The sequence below is a fragment of the Sander lucioperca genome, chromosome 1 (assembly GCF_008315115.2).
Source record: "Sander lucioperca isolate FBNREF2018 chromosome 1, SLUC_FBN_1.2, whole genome shotgun sequence".
Lineage (NCBI taxonomy): Eukaryota > Metazoa > Chordata > Actinopteri > Perciformes > Percidae > Sander > Sander lucioperca.
Window position 1 is genome coordinate 5,054,252 of NC_050173.1, and position 17,318 is coordinate 5,071,569.

Here is a 17,318-nt window from a genome sequence, read left to right on the forward strand (position 1 = left end):
TCAGGCTGTAGCAGGCAGATCCATATGTAGCTGTCAGTGGAGCTGCTGTCTCTTCTCCTAGGAGAACTACCAGCTTCTCTTCTGGTCTTAACTTTTTTTGGCTATTTTTTCAAAGTGTAAATCTCTTAGTGAAGATAGTTTTTCCCAGTGGAGGAGGAAGTGCATCTCTGTCTGATCCAGCTGGTGGTCACTGAGCCTGTATTTAGTCGGGATCCGTCTCTTCTTTGTATCTCTGACAGTGTAAAGATAATCTGTCAAATAATAATTTAGTCTACTTTGTTTGCTTTCTCCAATGTTCTAAATATTGGTCTTTTGAATGAGTCATAATTAGTTTTGTTCTGTTGTGTTATGAACCAGTGCTGATGGGAGCCTGGTTAGTTATCTTCACCATCAGCTGACTGAGGGGACTGGTTCTGGTTAGTTATCTTCACCATCAGCTGACTGAGGGGACTGGTTCTGGTTAGTTATCTTCACCATCAGCTGACTGAGGGGACTGGTTCTGGTTAGTTATCTTCACCATCAGCTGACTGAGGGGACTGGTTCTGGTTAGTTAGCTTCACCATCAGCTGACTGAGAGGACTGTTTCTGGTTAGTTAGCTTCACCATCAGCTGACTGAAGGGACTGGTTCTGGTTAGTTATCTTCACCATCAGCTGACTGAGAGGACTGTTTCTGGTTAGTTAGCTTCACCATCAGCTGACTGAGAAGACTGTTTCTGGTTAGTTATCTTCACCATCAGCTGACTGAGAGGACTGTTTCTGGTTAGTTATCTTCACCATCAGCTGACTGAAGGGACTGGTTCTGGTTAGTTAGCTTCACCATCAGCTGACTGAGAGGACTGTTTCTGGTTAGTTTGCTTCACCATCAGCTGACTGAGGGGACTGTTTCTGGTTAGTTATCTTCACCATCAGCTGACTGAGAGGACTGTTTCTGGTTAGTTATCTTCACCATCAGCTGACTGAGAGGACTGTTTCTGGTTAGTTATCTTCACCATCAGCTGACTGAAGGGACTGGTTCTGGTTAGTTAGCTTCACCATCAGCTGACTGAGAGGACTGGTTCTGGTTAGTTAGCTTCACCATCAGCTGACTGAGAGGACTGTTTCTGGTTAGTTAGCTTCACCATCAGCTGACTGAAGGGACTGGTTCTGGTTAGTTAGCTTCACCATCAGCTGACTGAGAGGACTGTTTCTGGTTAGTTATCTTCACCATCAGCTGACTGAGGGGACTGTTTTGTGGGAAAAGTAAGCTGGAGCAGCAGCAATTATGGCCATCTCCACCTTGATGAAGGTGCCTCTGTCATGCTTTCTGTTATGGAGAAGTTGTGGCTTCAGAGCTCAGTTGTGACGGTCAATTCAATGAGAGAAACTGATATGCTCAGGATCTCGAATGCTGAGACCGTCACAACTGCCAGTGCAAAACATAGGCACAAAAGTCCAAGCACAGCTAAAATACATATGGTGCTGGAATGGATAATTAGATTTTAAAAAAGCTGTGACATCTATTGTTGGTCTTGTTCTGTGTCCATACACCTGTCCAGCGTGGGTTTTGTCTGTAACTTTGTGCATGATACGCCAATGTTAATTCATTGAGTTACTGTAGTTGTAGGCCTTATATGCCTGCCATTTTATTAAATAATCAATTTTCATGAGCTTGAAATATTCTATATTATTATCATTAAGGGCCTGAGCATTTATTCTGTTTTTGAGCAATTTTTCCAATAGAAATGTATTAAATTCCACTATTTAAATCTTTAAATGCCGTTTTCTCAAAATTAGTTTTTTGTCATTCTCCAGTATAAACATCTCAGCCTATGTAGCACCTATGTACACCAAACTTTCCAGTTATACACTTAGTAGTATTTTGAAGATATGTACAGAGGGATTTGTTAATAAATCATTCCTGCCCTGATTTATGTGACATTTTAAGCAAAAAAACATGGCAAAAATCGATTTTTTTAGGGCTATGGACAGTATATTTTGATTTCCTAGGTAATGAAAGCAGATATCCTGAAATCCCTCTGTAATTTTGTTTTCATCTTGTGTGTAAACAAAATGAAAAAAGAATTTTGCACCTGGCTTTATCATATGTTCAGATCTATCTACCGAAAATATATGCAAAATCGCGCATATTTAATGAGAAAATGCCTAATTTGCATAATTAAACATACACATTTCAAAAACTTGTAATACATTTTTTTTATATACTTGTGTAAGTAATCAACTGAGGAAGTTTCATGGAGATATCTATTATTTTAAAAGTTTAGCCTATTCACCTGTAGTGTCTCGCCTTAAAAACAACCATAGTTGACCAAAGTGCTTAACAAGCCCAAAAAAGCCAAAATGATAATATACACAAATGATACACATATACAAGGGGTCAAAGCTCAACTTGAATTGAAAGCCAACGAATAGTAGTGGGTCTTAAGCAAGGACTGGAATGTTTCAACAAATATATATATATATATATATATATATATATATATATATATATATACATATATATATATATATACTTATATGAATCAGTAAACTATTCCAGAGGTTCGGAGCAGCCACTGAAAAGGCTCAGTCACTTTTAATTTTTTAAACCTGGATCTGGGCACATGGAGGAGGATCAGATTGGAAGACCTCAGTGCTTTGACAGGTGTGTGGACATGTAAAAGCTCTGATAAATAAGGAGACAACTCATTTAAAATCTTTAAAAACAAGCAATACAATTTTAAAATGAATCCTGAAACAGACAGGGAGCCAGAGGGGCGTGGCCAAAACTTGTGTAATGTGGTCCCGCTTTTTGGTCCCGGTTAAAAGTCATCAGTTGTAATTATATTCTGTCAATGTATTATTAGACAAACAACATCTAAAAAAACGTTTTAGAGGAAATAAACCCCTTAAAGCTGCCTGGTCAGTTTGTGTTGGAATGTAAAGGGTTACATGAATTGTCCACCTTTTGCTGCCTCTGCTGTTGCTAGGAAGAAGATGTTATGCTTTCAGCTCTGTGATTGGTCGTCCAGCTATACATCTACATTTTAAGGTTAACTTTAAAGGAATACCCCACCTTTTGTTGAAATAGGGTTATTCACCGTCTCCTCTATATTTATATAGGTGGGCAAACACATTTTTGTCTCAGTGCATGTATTGTCTTAGTCCAGCAGTGCCGGGGCTAGCTTAGCTTAGCGTCCTCAATGGAATCCTTTGTTGCCAGCTGGCCCACACAAGTCTCGATCTTGATAATTATCCAATCAGAATAAAATAAAAGTTGTTTACAAAATTGTTTTAAATGTCAGTTGGATGATTGGACAGGTAATGATTGGGAGAAGGCTGCATGCACTGTGTAGATTTGCTAATGATAAAGGTGGGTGGCCATAGAGCAGGTTGTTTATATCGTACTGATTCAAGATAGGTTTCTAAGAACGAGCTGAGATTGAAAGAGTGGAATTAATTTGTAACAGATCCCCGGTCAGATTAGGTTGTATCAGCGAGTGTGGAAAAGGAAGAGAAAGAAGCAGCTGCTACAGTACAAAAAATGTCCCGCGAATAAATAGCTTTTTTTTTAAATGAGCTGGGAATGATGAAGAGGAGGATGTTGAGGAGCTAACCAACGTTAGCTTGGAAAAATCGATGCCTTCTACCAGCTACGTTCAGCCACAGCTAATGGTGGCTAACGTTCACTTTAGCGAAGTTGTTGTGGAAAAAGAGAGAGATGAGGCCGGTCATCAGCATTACAGAACAAGGTAATGACAGCTCAGGTACCATCATCTCTGAAGACCCTGCACTATGGGGACCGATTACAGAGACCGCCCGGGAGGAAATTATACCCAGAGGGATATTAGCCTTTCAGAATCGGGCGGCTAAATATCCAGCATCTCGGAGGGTGAACGAGGCTGGCGGTGGAAAGACACACTCTCTCACTAACGAGGCACTGACCCGATACCTTCACAACGAACTTCAAAAACTGTACCCGGGAGTGGATTCTATATTCACTGTCCACCGGAGACATTTATTGCGTTGCCTGTAAAGTGCTACCAACACACAGCAACATATTTGTAGTAGGGATTAGCGAGCGGCTGAGGGAGCTTAAATTTGAGGATTTGATCTGCGACTTTGCAAAAAAAAAGACAAGAAAGAAAGACTTCTAAAGGTAAGAGCTAGTATGCTATCTGTAAATTGAGTAGGCTAATATAATCTGTTGTGACTGTGTGACCATATAATGTACATATTTTGTTTAGTTTATTGAAATGCATATCAGATGTGTATTGCATATTTTGTGATGCTGCTATAGGCCTGTGTGAGACTTAGTTGTCAAGTGCAGTATATGTTGGCTTTTGCAGTCTGTGAAGTTGCCAGCTGACTTAGTGACTGTTATTTTGCAACCTGCACTCAGCTGTGTTGTGTGATGGCATTGTTGTATCTTCAGTCACTCAACGTTTCAGAATTACTATTGTGCTTTCTGCTTGGGTGATTTTTAGTGAATACTATATCGTCAAAGTCTTGAGCCATACAATGCTTTGGTATGATTTAATTAATTGTAACATTGGCTAGTGATGGGTGAGTCAGATGTGTGTGTGTGTGTGTGTGTGTGTGTGTGTGTGTGTGTGTGTGTGTGTGTGTGTGTGTGTGTGTGTGTGGAGTCTGTCTGGTGGGGCGAAGGTTCTATCAGCTGCCTTCAGTTTGCTGGCTGTCAATACATTTTTTATCACCTCCCGTGGGTGTTATGGGGTGGAGGGGGGGCCCATGAGCTTCTGTGCCCAGGGGCTCCTGGGGGTACTAATCCGGCCTTGGTTGCCGGTTAGCATGTCATGATTAAAAGTGAGCCAACAACAACAAAAAACAACCTAATTACTTTGTGTGACGTGCGTATTCACAACAAGTACAAATAGCAATGCAGATTAAGACTAGACCATTTCCTAGGCAGATATTGATTTGGACCCACTACTATTCGTTGGCTTTCAATTCAAGTTGAGCTTTGAAACCTTGTTATTTTGTATTGTGTGTATTGTTTATCGTTTGTGTATATTATGATTTGGGGTTTTTTGAGCTTGTTAAGCACTTTGGTCAACTATGGTTGTTTTTAAACGTGCTATATGAATAAAATTTAACTGAACAACTGATGACTATTTAAATATGACTTTTTTAGAATAAGTTGTTGTAAAGGTGTATACGCTTACATAGGTTAGCATGTTAGCATATTTAAGCATGCGTTAGCATGGATTGGCATGTCAGCATATGTAAACATCTTAGCATATGTAAGTATGTTTGCATGTGTATCCAGCCAATCATGTTTGACGTTTACGACCCCTGTGATGTCTCCCAAGACCAGACTTTTTCACAGTATATTCAGGGGACAGTAGGGCTGTGACGATGGACGATATCATCGTAGCAACAGTAGGCTAATTCACGCAGGTGCTATTGTATGTGCGAGCTAATATTGTGCATCTGTTCAGGTGCGCTGCAAGAGTTATGTTTCTGTTTATTGAATGCGTTATTTAGTGCCAACATAACTGAGAATGTAATTTAATCTCAGTAATGATGGTATATTAGGTTATTACTGTCGCTCTGTTGAAGGCAAACGTTCCACTGTACTGTCGCTACGCAGATCACGGACATCTGATTGACTTTACTGCACCGTAGTTAAGTGACAGTAGGTCAAGTTGTAAAGAACTGCCCCTACCAGCAGGGCAGCATAGCCATGTAATAATGTCTATTTACAGAGGGCATTTAAATGGATGTCTGATTGTTTCTATGTCAACTGTTAGCCCATAGTAGTAGAAAAAAATATTTATGTAAAAGAGATATAGTAGATAGATATCATCGTCCATCGCCATGTTTTACTGTAAACATCGTCAACTGCCAATTTAGGGGCCCAACCCTAGGGGACAGGCAGCTAGCAGATCAAGGAGATGCCTACGATTTGGGACAACAAAGAAATCGTGCTGAAACCATACAGGAACTCATAGTGCAACTTGAATATAGTATAATTGTGGTGGTGTGGTTCAGAATGCAGTTATAAGAGCCTAGTTCTATTATTTTGAAAGGTCATTTACGGTAATTAAGGCACCTGGTGGGGGTGGAGGAAGCAAAGTAATATCTGTGGGAAGTCAAATTTTTTTGCTGACCGCTGTTTTTCACATTGTTTTCACACTTTTTAATGCTCCTTAATGCCGTTTTATCAGGCAACTGGATTCAGTTTCTTTCTCATTTTAAAATGCAAATAAATCTTAGGGATGCATGATGAGATCGGTACGACATTGGTATCGGCCGATAAATGATTAAAATGATCATCATCGGCAGATATGAATATTTCTGCCGATGAGCCTTGCCGATAGGGTGACGTGTTTACTATGCACACGTGACAACTGTGAAAGTAGCATGAGCGCCAGCAACTTAAACTTCCAACATGTCGGCTGTGTGGAGGTATTTCAAGATATGTAAAACAGATAACAAAACTTTCTATTTGCAGTACTTGTAAAGCACAAGTGATGCAAGGAGGCATAAAACCCCACTCGTTCAACACCACAAATTTGACGCTGCAACTGGCGGTGCATGAAGGTGTCCTGTCTCAGGGCAGCGTGGCGGATGTTGTGGCCGTGGGAAGGAGAATAGTTGGACATTTTAAGCACTCCCAGCTGGCATACAGTCAGCTGGAGGATGAACAGAAAGAGCTCGGAATGTCGGTAAAACGACTTCAACAAGACGTCGCTACCAGACCTACTGAGCTGAACTGGAGTGCATCACTTCAATATCAGACAGAAGGACCCTCAACAAACTGCTCAACATTTTGGACAATAGCCGCTTTCCAACTGGAGGGATTTTTACAGTTCCTAGAACATAACGTTCCTAGAACCCTTTTTTTCTCGTGTTCCGACTGGACCAATTTGGGGATTTTTAAGTTCCTCTGGCCACAGTTCCTGTAAATCTTTCAGCTCCTACTTCAGGGCAGGCTCTTTTTACTGTTCCCTTTTCAGCATAGGGACCTAGGTCAACGAGGGACAGGTTTCCGGTACAGACAGACCAACAACTGGACAATTTTAACAGTTCTTCCCATCTTATTCATTACTAAATTCACTTCTGACAACGTTTTAGGCAAGAAATTAACTGTTTAAATTTTGAATATAGGTAGTCTTGTGAAAATTGATGCCGAATTGACAATTTGCTTCAAAGTTTTCGGAGTTGAGAAGCTCCATGAAGTGAGGCGACAGCCAGCAGATGCCTGTCCCGGCCGCTAGCTCGTCGCTCAGCCAGTCCTGCTCAGACACCTCGCTGTGAGCTGGAGGTCTCTCAGACCGCTCTCGTAAATAAGAGGCTTTTATTTGACCGTTGATGGTTCGTTTGTTTAAATATCACAACACATGTCCATCATAAGATTAACGAGAACCTGTGGTTAACTGTCTTTTCAGAGTTACAGGCCGGGCCGTCACACACACACACACACACACACACACACACACACACACACAGGCGGGGGAGAGAGAGATACCCGTTTCTCTTCGGGAGACTTGTTTAAATTATGACAAATATGCTATACTATATACTATATATAATATACATTAGATTTAGTTCATACTTTTTTTGGTGTATTTGTTTTCTGATTTTAACGCTATAAAGACCGTTGCCGTGCTTGCATCACTCCCTTACCCCTCCTAATAGTCCCTATGGCCACTTGGCCAGTGTGAATGCAAATGTTAAAACCAGTTTTGGGGGACAATAGTTAGTAGAACTGTTTAGAAGTGAACTGTTCCTATAACTATGTTCCTGCAACTACTTGGTCAGAAAGGCCTATAACTCAGTCAGAGGCTTATAACTGTCATCCACTCCACAGCACTATCACAAAGCAGAAGAGCATGATCAGCTCAAGACTACACACACTGCCATGAACAACTGACAGACTGAGGAAGACATTTGTCCCCAGGGCCAGACAACTCTTCAACGCTTCACTAAAGGGAAGAGGAGAGATAGACTTCTCTGCATAGTCTGTCTGCCTCTCCTCCCTCTCTACCACTTCCACTACCTCCTATAACAACAGTTATGTACTAACAGTCCACTGGCCCACTGTTTACTGCTTACACTGTTTACTGGCTATATTAGCCCATATGCACAACTCCTCCCTCCTCCCCCAGCCTGGACTGAAGTGTATTAATATGAGGGGGAAAAGTATTGGATTACACCATTACCAAATGGGGGATTTAGGAATTCATTTATTTCAAAACTGTACAGTAAAAACTCATGATATTTAGCATGGGGATAATAAAGTAGTGTAGTGGAAGTTTTCTTGTTAACAGCAGGAGAGTAGATTAGAAACACAAGAAATGAAACTAAGTTACTGAGAATGAATCCAAAGTTTAGTCTGAGTATTTATTTATATTTGCAAATATAGGAACACAGTTTCACAAGTACAACAGCACAGTGGGAAAGTGTATTCAACGAATGAGAAAAAGCACACAGTTTATATGCATCTTCAGTAAGACAGAAAAGGCATGCCCCTCTTTCTAAACATGACTCACACATTTCTTACAATCAAACATAGTCAGACATTCAGGAGCCACCTCACTTCTTCCCCTCTGTACCACTTTCTACCCCATGGTTAGACATCCTGTTTATCTCAACTATGTGAGAAGTCTCAACTATCCAGGCAGAAATAACAGATAGTTTAGAGTGACCTTGTAGTCCCTATCTGTTCAGCGTACATATTACGTTCCTAGACTTGGTGACTCTTACTTTCAACATGTGAGAATAAGAGAAGAAAAAAAACCTTCCGCATTGTGAGACAAAGTAAAACAGAAATAAGACAAAAATATAAAGAATCATGCTTAAATATAATTTTGCCACTACAGTAGTAATACAGTACAACGTTTGCGACATGCATTTTGGCCGGCTTCAGCCCCCGTAGGGCCCGTACCGTAAGTACACTACTATACGCACAAGAAAATCCATTCAGCGGCTGGCTTGACCAGGACTTCTCAATCGACGGCTCACTTGACAGCAGTCTGTAAAGGTCATCTGGCTGCTTTCTCACCAAAACCAGCCGACACAAAGACAGCTTTTTTCCTCTGAACACTCAGAAATAGCCCCCACCCTTAAATGGCGATCAGAGAATAGCGTAGGGCAGCAATACGCCATAGATGCGTCTAGCCTGCCGGAAACAAGAAGAAGAAGCCCCCCCCCTTACACTGAACAAAGTCAATCAACACTGTTCTGCTCATCTACCTCATGTATATTTCAATCTTACAATTACAATATTGTTATTAATATATCACTATTGCACTGAACTGCCTTGAACTATATTTATATTTAAATCTTAAATCTCAGACTATACTGATAGAGCACTATTCCTTCCCTCTCTTTAATTATTATTGTATATTTCTGGTAAATTTCTGAATTATATTGTATTGTTATACTGTATACTTAACAGTATTTTTTATATTTCTTACTGTCCTTTCTGTTTTTATTCTTTATATGTTAAGTGAGTACTTTGAGAGTCTAATTCCTTGTTTGTTTAACAAACCTGGCCAATAAAGCTGATAGTGATTGTGAGATAGCGTTAACTGGAACTTCCCAAAGTGGGGAGTAGTCACTGAGTAGTGTCTGGGTTGTTAAAACGGTTTCACTTCCTATACATTCTTCACAATAAAAGCCTCCGGTTACTTTGTTACATAAATGCTTTTATTTTGAAGAGGAACATAAGGAAATGTTGCTCTTCATCAGCAGTAACTTAACAAGACTCCTATAAACTGAGCTGAAATGTAAACCAGAGCAGATATCAACTAGAAACTAAACTAAGCCCAGAGATTGAGTTAGAAGCTCCAAACGGACTGAGAGCTGAACACACCGAGACTTTTAAAAACCTCTTTTTACGCCTATGGCCCCTTTTTAACACAGAGAGAAGCATGTGTGCTAATGCACACAGAGCCCCATGTTGTTTCCATGAGAGTCGGCCATCTTGTGTCTTCAGTGTGCTTGTTGTGTCCTAACACTGACCTGAACACCGCTGCTATCAGAGGCCGAGCCTGCTGCTGCTCTTCTGGGGACCTTGTTGCTCCGCTGCTCCGGCTTCTGCTGCTCCTCCTCCATTCCGCTCTGGTTCTGGTCCTGGTCCTGGTCCTGGTCTCTGAAATCCAGCAGCTCTCCACTGGGTCTCTCTCTCTCTCTCTCTCTGAGCCCTGATAGCCTCATGTCCCCCTCTAGTCTCTCCCACAACCCTCCCCCTTCCTGTCTCTCACTCCAACACATGTTCAACTGTAACAAAGCTTTCTTAAAGCCACAGTAAGCTTTTTAGTACACACAGCATATATCACACACATTAAAATATATAAAAGATTAAAATAAAAAATGATATAATACTTGATTCTTATAAAAAGAGATCAAGTTCTAAGCACATTTTAAGAGTATATGCTGCCAAATCAATAAAGGATTAATGAATGCAAAAGACATACAAAATTCAAAAGCACTTTAAGAGTGTAATATACTGCAGCAACAAGTTCCATATTCAAGGCAGTGCAATCACTAAACAAGCCCACTGTAAGAGTCTATGTTAGCAACATAATAAATAGATAGTTAATAGATAAATAGAAGGTAAATACTGTCAAATAGTATGAAAGAAGAGGAGGGTACTTGAAGTTTCAGACAGTATAACGTATGTACCATGATCCCAGATACCTACACTTGTGTGTGTGCCTCTGAGTGTGTGTGTCTCTGTGGGTGTAGAAAAAAGTCATAGTATAGCATTTCGAAAAAAGTAAAAAAAAGTCATAGTAAAGTATGTCGAAAAGTCCCAAAAGGTCATAGTTTATGGGTAAGACTTATGTTGTGGCTGCTGTAATGTTTTATTTATTCTTTATTTTAGTAGAGTATGTTGTGTGTGAAAGTGTGAATAATAAATAGTGAAGAATATATTTTGTAAGAATATTAGTAAAAGGCCTTAAGCCATGCTGACCTTGTTCTCTCTGTGAGTGATAAGACATGTGGAGCGTGATCTGGAACAGAATGCACCCAGGAAATAATGAACCCAGGAGTAAATGGTCTCTGGTCTGAGAAGTGGAGAGAACAAAGGTGTAGTCATGGAAACAGGACGCCTGGACCAGGTGACCTGATAGCAGCAACATGTACCGTTGGGAGAAGGGGGAACCGGGAGAGGATAAGAGAGAAGGAAAAAGACAGGTCTGGATCAGATCCTGGTTATTCTTGTTGGTGTCAGGGCGAGAGAGAATTGTCTTATTATTGGCCATATTACGTCCCGAGGGAGTTTTCGCACATCATTGTGATAACTGTTTACATCCCCCCTTTGGCCGATGCTACAGCTGCATGTGAGTCGTGTCACGGCTGCAGACATCGCACCCACAGTCTCTCTTCCTCATCTCCGGAGACTTTAATCATGCTCCCCTGTCCTCAACACTTCCCACCTTCACTCAGTATGTTAAATGCCACACAAGGGACAACAAAACACTGGATCTGCTGTATGCAAACATCAAAGAGGCATACATCTCTTCACCCCTCCCCCCACTGGGCCGCTCAGATCACAACCTGATCCATTTCCTGCCTGCTTACACACCTTTGGTGAGTAAACAACCCCCCACCACAAGGTATGTGAGGAAATGGTCTGAGAAGGCCAGCGAAGCACTGAGAGACTGTTTTGAGACCACGGACTGGGAAATGCTCTGTAGGTCACATGGGGAGGACATTGACAGTCTCACTCACTGTGTTACAGACTATATTCATTTCTGTGTGGAGAACACCATACCTAAGAAGAAGGTTCGGTGTTTCTCCAACAACAAACCTTGGGTGACTACTGAGCTCAAAGCCCTGCTGAATGATAAGAAAAATACTTTTTAAATCTGGGGACAAAGAAGAGCTGAGGAGGGTTCAAAAACAGCTCAGATGGGAGATAAGGAAAGGAAAAGACAGCTACAGGAAGAAGTTGGAGGTACACCTCCAACAAAACAACACAAGGGAGATCTGGAGGGGACTGAAAACCTTCTCTGGTCAAATCAAGGACAGTGGCAGAGGCGTTGTTTCTGGTGACTGTGACAGGGCAAATGAATTCAATCTTTTTTTCAATAGATTTGATTCTACCCCCTCTCCTCCCCCCTCCAACCAGACTTCAGACCTGTCAGTGACTCAATCTTTTCCTCTCTGGTCACTGCGGACCACCTCATCCCCCAGGGCTTCTGAGACATCAGCACCCCCCACTTCACACCTGCCCACTGCTTCTGATTCTTCATTTATGGTTATTTCACACCCCTCCCCCCACCTTCTCTCTAGGGAGCACCTACACCTCCCTCCAGCAGTCTCTCTCTGACAGTCAATCAGGTGAAGAAGAAGCTAAAAAAGATCAAGGTTAGGAAGGCCCTGGGCCCGGATGGAATCTGCTCCAGACTGCTTAAAGATTGTGCAGACCAGCTCAGTGAGGTCATCCAGCACATCCTAAACTGATTGCGTGATTGTCACGCCACTTCCATGTATATTTTTAAAAGCATCAGGGCAGGTTACAGGACAAAAAGAATTCCGAGGTTGTGATTGGGCTTGATGACTCTTATTTCTACAACAAACTGGACTGACCGGTGACACTGACACAAGGACAGTCAGCAAGAACCAGTGGCCTTTAAAACACTGTGTTTATATGATAAACAAATAAAATGATTAGGTAAAGTAAGCCAGTCAGCCAATCTCCCCCCTGAAGCCCAGCAACCCCTGTTCCTGGAGAAGATCTAAAGGGGCAGAAGCACTATAGAGGGTTTTCACGACGCGTCATCAGACCCGAAGTCGCCATGTTGGAGGTACTCCGCAACACAACAAAGCACAGGCACTGAAGTAGATCCCGAACGGCGTCAAGGAAAATGGTTAATTATTGCCCTGTTTTAGGTTGTACCAATAGGTCAGACCGAGAAAAACATTTGGAATATTATCGACTTCCAAAAGTTATTAAAAACCAGGGAGAGGAATGCCAGAAGTTATCAGAGGAAAGGAGGCGCTTGTGGTTGGCAAAGCTCAACCAGGATCTACGAGGGACAAATCTGTCTTGTTCGGTCTTTCAAATGAAAAAAAAACAACTATTGAGAGTCACTTGGCTACACCTTGAGTATCACAATGATATCATACAGTTAAGGTTAGGTTGATTAAAGACGTTATTGCATTACTTACTTTGGCTTCATAACACATTGGTCGTTAATGACTTCGTACTGCGTCTCCCTCACCTATCCACACACCATCTGGTTATAAGCCTCCAAACGTTTGCAGGATTTAAGGTCTTCCGCTGTGTATGGGCTCGGCGAAAAAAACAGGTAGTTGACTATATCGGGATATGCAACTGAAGGAAGAATCACCGGGTCGCCATGGATCCAAGAAGAGGGAGCCAACTTGTAGGGATCTGCACCTTGTTGTCATTCCTCCTGGGTGCAACAGAAATTACCCACTAAAGCTTTAAAAATATTATAGCGCCGCACAGAAATCAAGCCCAGCTCCAAAGTGACCCGTTTCTGAAAAACTATAAAAACTTAAACAACTTATAAAATATGCACCTGGCCCCCCCTCTCAGGCCCACATATCAATTTAGGTTCACAGTAGTCTGTTATAGCCAGACCTTCCTCCACAGAGCTGAGGAGGAAGGTCTGTCTAGTCCATACAGCATTCCAGGCTGGGAGAAAAACGTGCTCTGGTTTATTGGCATTTCTTTAAACCAATCATAATCATCTTGGGCGGTGCCTGGGTCTGTCCGAGGTTTATCCCTTAAAGAAAGTTTTCCTAATCACCGAGGTTTCTTCCTAAAAGGAGTTTTTCCTCGCCACTAAATGCTTGCTCTTGGGGGAATTACTAGAATTGCTAGGTCTTTGTAAATGATAGAGTGTGGTCTAGACCTACTCTATCTCTAAAGTGTCTTGAGATGACTCTTGTTATGATTTGATACTATAAATAAAATTAAATGAAATTGAATTTAATTGCTAAGCTCCGGACGGAGCAACGGTGCCTCTGCTATAGTCTCAGGAAGGAACTTGTTTTGGTGGAACATGTTTACATTCAAAAGTAGTTTTAGTCGTTCAACGGAAAACTCAGATTGGACAGATACTGTAATTCCTCAAATAAAAGCCTGGGCCTTAATTTACCTGAACAGCAGAAGGTACCAGGTTTGTATTTGAAGCAGGCCTTTATTTGATAACTATAATTCTTTTAAATGAACTATTAAATTAAAAGCTATAGCGTCCAAGTGGACAGAGATCATTCATATTTTAAGAAACATTTGCAAAAATATCACCATATACAACAACAGCCAGAAGACACCACCATTGTGTCAGTTTGAACCCTGTAAATGTACCGGGTATTTATTTCAAATACAGGTACTACAGTATTGCTGGTACATTACAATGAGAGCATACAGTAGATGCTGGTTTGCAGCACACCAGTATCTGATTTCCTCCCACCTCCAGCTAGCTAGCTGTGCTCTGCTCTTGTCGGCTGATTGGGTCAGCTCATCCTTCTGTTTCTTCCAGTATCGGATTCTCCTGGGGTCAATGTCGAAATGTCTTGCATTTTTTCACCCGACTTTTCCTCTGCATACTTTAAAACTCTTTGTTTTGTTGTTGAAAAGTTTGTGGTCACTAGCACCAGAGCCCGTCATTCTCTGCTAGCACTAAATGAGACCTATGTTACATCCAATGTAGCTACTGCCATCTGTTGGCACCTGTACGTTACTGCACTTGGCTCTGGTAACACATGCAGCCACATTGACTAACAATAATACTTTACAAGTACCATAATCCAGAAAAACAAAGTGTGGAAAAAAGCATGTATATATTGTTGAATCTGTTAAATGAAATTGGTAGACATTACGATGAATTTGAATGCACATTATATGAAAGGCATTTAGTAGATTATCCACACAAATTTTTCCCCGGCCTTAATCAGAGGCCCGGTTTTTAATTGACTACCGGTTTGTCTGGATTTACCCTGCAGAGATCTGAGGAGCAGTTAACCATAGTCCTCAGAAATCCACCGGAGGTTAGAACGCCAACACAAAGAAAGAGGAAGGGGACGGACATCCGGCGGCATAGACGAGGTTAAACAATAGATTTTGGCTCACCTAGCCCTTGTGTTGTCTTCCTTTCAACCTTGAAAAAACCACTTTTTTTCTGACATTTGTGACACCTTTTTTCACAATTTGTTTTTGCTTTGTTTTAAATTTTTAAATTTTTTTTCTACACATTTTCAGCGCTTATTTCTACGTCCAATATTTTCTGATATAAAACAAAACTTTAAAACGGGCCAATGTGACCCGAAGTCAACACAAGGGCTAGTTTTTGTTTTTTGACGTTTTTTTAAAATGTTTTTTTTTTTAAATCTTTTTCCTGACTTTTTCTAGCTTTTTTTGAAGACTTTGGGCACTTTTGACCATGTTTTTATGGTGCTTATTTTGATTTTATGTTGCAATCACAATTTTATCTACAATGTTTAAATGTTAAAAATACACAGATTTTAAACAACCTTGTTCTAAACATGGGATACGTTGAGATACAGAAAACACTTTGAATGGATCCTTTACAGTCTCTACTTTTAATACTTTAACTACATGTTCCTGAAGATACTGAGAAAAAAAAATTTAATTAGCTTTAATAGCTTTAATCATAAAAAATTAAATCTCAATACGTTTTATTTTTCAATATTATTGCAACAATAGTTATAACGTTAGGTTTTCTTGTCCGGAGATTGTCTTAATGCAAAGTGGTTATATTGTTGTGGTATTTCTAGCCTCTGTGCTGGGGGGGGTTGCACAATACCAGCAAGAAGGCATCGTCTCAAACTGTTAACAGCGTTTTCTGTGCTTGTGAACTTGTGAGTCCATTGTTCCAAGAACAACCAGCAAGAATGTTCTCCACAAGAACACAAGTCTGTTCTTTGAATTAGAGGTCGACCGATTCATCGGTTTTGCCGATTAATCGGCACCGATAGTTGATTGGTGGAACTATCGTTATCGGCAAAAATCCATACCGTTTTTCCTGGTTGCGTCCGTTGCTGGAGCGGCTGAGAAGCGCACGCTGTCATTCATTACACAGTATGCGAGAGCTGAGAAGGGTCTGCTGGTATCATGCATTACAGTAGCGGCCTCTAGAGAAGAAATAAAAACTATCACTGATGCCTCGTGTTGTTTATTTTCGACACGTGTTACTGTGCGCTGCACGGAGAGCACATGCTACACGGAGAAGGCTGACATCAGATGCGCGTTTAAAGCATCCACAGCAAAAAGGTATTTATACAGTACATTTTGTCATATCATTATAAAGTTATTAATTTGTTGAATAGATGCTGCATTAGAGAAAGAACAGCACAGCAGTATGTTTGTTTGCTTTCGAGACTGAGATGACGCTAAACATTAGCAGTAGGCTAACTTACCTCAAGCGGTTAAAACACTGACAAAAATAAACACTAAAAAGTCCGACCCAAATGTCAGAATCAGAACCCTAAAGGCTCGTCCATGATCCCAAAGTGCACCTCTGATTCATATTTAGATCATTTAATAACAGTTAAACGTAGAGACTTACTGATGGCTGCAGCTAAAAGCTAACGAGTTAGCCGTCACGGCTATTTGGTGTCTTTCTAGCCTTTACAGGTGATTTTCTATCCAGCCTGGAACTTGTGGCTTTTTTCGGGGTTGTTGAGCCTTAAATCCAAACTGTTACATCCCAGATTTATCCACTTGATGTCCATAATTCATCACGTTTTCGGTCATTTCTGCCGCTAACTCCGTGCTACCCATAGACAGTAGGTGCTACCGACAAGGTTTGTTTACGTTTTCAGCCATTGGGAAGGCAGGTCCGTCACACATTACGCCTTATATGGGCATCCAAGCGAGAACAAAGAGTATAGTGGGAAAGATAGATCCCTCCAGGTCAGAGATCGTCTCTTACCGTTCTAAACCGTTCTACAGAGAAGAATCACTGTTTTGAGATTGTTTGTCCTTTATATGAATTATAATGCTCATTATGTATATTTTTGCACTGGATGACTCCAAATATGTAGGAGAACTGTTTTAGACAACACACATGCTTGTGTAGCATTGCTGTGGGTGTAATATCAATAAATAGGACATTATTATTTTGATTATTGGCAAAAGCGTCTGGACTTTTTTTGAAACAATGTTAGTATTTTGTCAACTGTATAAGTTATAAATACTATCGGTCGATTAATCGGTTATCGGCAAATACGGCCCAACCTAGCTATCGGTATCGGTAAAATCCACTATCGGTCGACCTCTACTTTGAATTCTTGAGATTGAGAAACAGCCCATGTCTTCCCTCTTCCTCTCCGTTTCCGTAGTGATACATATGCTAATAGGGCTGAA

At 41.0% G+C, this 17,318-nt stretch overlaps 1 protein-coding gene and 1 long non-coding RNA gene across 2 annotated transcripts in view; both read right to left on the reverse strand.

Annotated features, from left to right (window-relative positions):
• The window catches only part of LOC118496062 (zinc finger protein 239-like), a 28,194-nt gene that overhangs the window by 1,256 nt on the left and 9,620 nt on the right, over window positions 1-17,318 (reverse strand). The window contains exon 2 of the mRNA XM_036006213.1: window positions 9,971-10,132. Within this exon, the coding sequence (XP_035862106.1) occupies window positions 9,971-10,132 (162 nt within the window). The remainder of the gene's footprint in view (window positions 1-9,970; window positions 10,133-17,318) is intronic.
• LOC116067368 lies at window positions 91-7,763 on the reverse strand. Its single transcript, XR_004109186.1, has 3 exons — window positions 7,623-7,763; window positions 6,677-6,678; window positions 91-101 (listed from the first exon to the last, which is right to left on the reverse strand). It is a non-coding gene; the product is annotated as an uncharacterized LOC116067368 (long non-coding RNA).